We start from the raw sequence: 3,530 nt of genomic DNA on the forward strand, positions 1-3,530 counted from the left end.
TCTTCTCTGGAGACATTCAAAACCCGCCTGGACGCGTTCCTGTGTGATATGGTCTAGGTAATCCTGCTCTGGCAGGGGGATTGGACTAGATGATCTTTCGAGGTCCCTTCCAATCCCTAACATTCTGTGATTCTGTGATTCTGTGAAGGACAGAAGCGAGTGCCCTCAGCGGTGCTGGAGGGCTGCTCTGTCACAGATGTGGGCTGACTGTGGAAACAGCACAGAGGAAGATGACTTATTTTGGCCCAGTTGGGGGAAAGGAAGGGCTTTCCATGGGTGCAAAGACTATTGTCCCTCTTCTTGAAGCTGACACCTGCCTGCGGTCACCATCGCCCTAAGGGGCCTAAAGCTGCGACCTCTCCAGCCCTGCAGTAAGCCAGCACCTGGGCAATCTCTGCACAGCCAGCATCACCCTGGGATTTAAAATTAATTTTATTCCCTCTGGGGAATAAAACCATCCAAGTCATCTTTGCTCAAAGGTTCGAGTTTCCCAGAGGCAAGAGCTGCAGGTATATGGAGAGCCAGGCTGTCCCCAAATGCTCAAAGAGTGATAAAGGTCCATTTTTTCCCTTGCTGTTAGCAGATGAAAAGCTCACTGTGGTAACAAGCCTCTGAGGAGCGCATCAAAATTACGATGATGTTCTGGGCCCAATTTTAGCACCGTGTCAATGATGCTCCCCTTCCCTTTCCTTTCATACTCCTCCATCCCAAAACAACAAAAGGCAACGATTGCAGTGACCTGCAGAAAATGTAAAGCACAAGCCAGCTGATCCTTGGCAACACAATGGCGAGATTAGCTCATCTGCAGTGAACAAACACGTATTTTGTGGGTTTTAAAGTCAGGAGAGGAAAATGCTGTGGTTTTCATGTATTTCTATTCAGTAAGGCTGCAACTTATTACTTCCATGCAGCTGAGAAGCCCTATTTTTAAAAATAGCCTTCAGCTTGTTTTGAAATCTGCAAACATCTCGCTTTGTTTTGCAACAGCGTAACAAAAAAAAAAACACCCCGAGCCAGAAACGATCCCGTTTTCTTCCACACGCCATCACCTCCCCCGCCCCAAACCCCCGCGCCCCGCGGATGCTGAAAAACCTCCCGGCGACACCCCTCGGAAAAATAATAACATTAATAATAATAAAAATAATAACAATAACACACACACACACCCCCACGTGCTGAAAAGGCAACACGGAGGGGGGAAAAAAAACAATCCCGAAAGTGGCCGGAGAAGAAGCGGCGGCAGAGCCGCGGCTGCCGGCAGACAAAGGGAGCGGTGCCGGCGGCGGGCGAGGAGCGGGGCGGCCGCCCCCCGGGGCCGGGCCAGCGCCGGGGCCGCCCCCCCCCGGTTCGCGGCGGGGCCGGGCCGGGCCAATGCGGCCGGCGGCGGAGCGGGGCTGCCCGGCGCAGCCAATGGAGGGCGCGGGCAGGAGGGCTGCCGCTGGGGGCCGGGGAGCGGCGGGGGGGTCCCCGCCAATCGCGGTGGGCCGATGGCAGGGAAATACTATTATGCTAATAGTTGTTTTGCTCGCACTCGCGGGGAGCGGGGTTTAAAAGCCAGGCGGCCGGGGGCAGGGGCTCAGAGGCGGGAGGCAGGAGGCAGGGCCGGCCGGAGCGCGGAGAGGACGGGACGGGACGGGACGGGACAGGACCGGACGTGAGGCGAGGAGCGGCGGGGGGGCACCCACCCCCTTCCCAGCCCACCGCACCCCACCCACCCCGTGTCCTGCCCGGCGGCGATGTCCAACGTGCACCTCTCCGGCGCCGCTGCCGCCTTGGAGCGCCTCTCAGCCCGGCGAGCTCTGGCCGGGCACGGTCGCAGCCCCGTCTGCAGGAGCCTCTTCGGGCCCGTGGACCACGAGGAGCTGGGTCGGGAGCTGCGGAACCGCCTGCGGGAGATGGGGGAGGACGACCAGCGCCGCTGGGACTACAACTTCCACACCGACACGCCGCTGCCGGGGCCCGGCCGCCTGCGCTGGGAGGAGGTGGAGGGCGGCGCCGTGCCCGCTTTTTACCGGGAGACGCTGCAGGTGGGGCGGCACCGCGTTCCCCTCCGCCGGGCGCCCCCCTCCCCGCCACCGCCCCCCCCCGCCGCCGTCAAGGGGCCTGGGGGGCGCCTGAGCCGGGAGAACCGCGCCGCGCCTCGCCGTCGCGGCATGAGGCTCCGCCGGAGGGGCCCGACAGCCCGCATCACAGGTGCGTGAGGGGTGCTGGGGGGGCGTGGGGGGCCGTGGGCGTCCCGCCGCAGCGGCTGACGGACCCCTCCATTCTGCCTCTCCGTCCCCCATCCAGATTTCTTCGCGAGGAGGAAAAGGCCGGCGGAGCCCAAGGTGGCGGCGGAGCGTCCCGCCAGCTGCCCGCCGCCCCCCGCCGCCGTGCCGGCTGAGCAGACACCCCGCAAGCGGCTCCGGTGAGCCAGGTGAGACGCCCCGGGGGCGGGCGGGGGTGTCCGGGCGCTTTCTGCGTCGCTCTTTATTTTTTTTTTTCCTTCTGCTTTTTTTTTTACCCCCCCTGATTATTTTTGGTTTTCTTCTCCTTTTTGTTCCTCCCCAGACTTTTGCACTACGGCACCCACGGGAGAGGCGCGCCATCCCCGGAGGCAAGGCGCCCCCGGAGGTGCGGGGGGCCGGGGCGGGCGGCGCGGCGAGCCGAGAGCCCCCCCCCGCGCTCGCCCGGACCGGGAGCGGGAGCCGGAGCGGAGCCGGAGCGCCTGCCCGCCGACCGCGCACGGAGCAGTGTTAACGTAACGACTGTGCAATGTATTGCGTTTTATATAGAAATGTATTATGCCTAATGTGAGTACACTGGCCAGAAGTGTAAAGCTTTAAAAGTCATTTATATGAAATGTTTAATCTCTGCTGAGCTCTCAGTGCAAAAAAAAAAAAAAAAAAAAAGAAAAAAGCAAGTGTATATTTGTACAAAACTTTTTTAAGAGTTATACTAACTTATATTTTCTATTTATGTCAGAAATGTGGATAACTTTGACATCCAATAGTCTTTTTTTTTTCTTTTGGTTAAGCCAAAGGGCACTATATTTGCTTTTGTTATTTACAAAATGTAAATTTATTTTTATAGTGGGATTTTTTTTTTGCATTCACAAGATGTAGCTATGAATCAAAACAATTTTTAGACTTTACTTGAAGACAAATCTGTTTCAATGGTTCCTGAGCCGCTCTGTACCACTGCCATTGCAAATAATGCCACAACTTTAATAATAATAAATAAAAACAGCCAGGAAACCTCTGCAAGGTTGCTTGGTGTGTGCTGGGCAGACGCCGTCGCGGGGGTGGCGGGGAGCGGAGGGGGGCTGGGGGGCAGCCCGGGGGCTCGGGCGGTGGAGCCCAGCCCAGCTCTGTGCCTTGCCGGGACGGGGCGGGGGGGTCCTCCCTTCCTGCGGGGAACGCACGACCCCGCGGCAGGGACGGCGCTTTCACCTCCGCAGCGCGAAGCTTGCAGTTCAGGGGGGGGGGAAAGAAGGTTTTTTTTTCCCCTTAAAAACAAGTGTTTAAGTGCTGCTGGAGTGAAGCAAGTGT

At 58.5% G+C, this 3,530-nt stretch overlaps 1 protein-coding gene across 1 annotated transcript; it reads left to right on the plus strand.

Annotated features, from left to right (window-relative positions):
- The first annotated feature begins 1,396 nt into the window (after positions 1-1,396).
- Positions 1,397-3,226, plus strand: CDKN1C (cyclin dependent kinase inhibitor 1C). Its single transcript, XM_068399647.1, has 3 exons — positions 1,397-2,193; positions 2,290-2,416; positions 2,551-3,226. Exons 1-2 carry the CDS (start codon positions 1,737-1,739, stop codon positions 2,409-2,411), a joined length of 579 nt encoding a protein of 192 aa, XP_068255748.1. The 5' UTR covers positions 1,397-1,736; the 3' UTR covers positions 2,412-2,416; positions 2,551-3,226.
- Positions 3,227-3,530: the final 304 nt, after the last annotated feature.

Source organism: Nyctibius grandis, chromosome 4, assembly GCF_013368605.1.
Source record: "Nyctibius grandis isolate bNycGra1 chromosome 4, bNycGra1.pri, whole genome shotgun sequence".
Lineage (NCBI taxonomy): Eukaryota > Metazoa > Chordata > Aves > Nyctibiiformes > Nyctibiidae > Nyctibius > Nyctibius grandis.

What these genes read in the sequence shown, in the direction of transcription:
- CDKN1C (XM_068399647.1), top strand. Translation starts at nt 1,737, where the DNA reads ATGTCCAACGTGCACCTCTCCGGCGCCGCTGCCGCCTTGGAGCGCCTC. An exon ending in CCCGACAGCCCGCATCACAG is followed by an intron (nt 2,194 to 2,289) that starts GTGCGTGAGGGG and finishes TCCCCCATCCAG; the next exon opens with ATTTCTTCGCGAGGAGGAAA.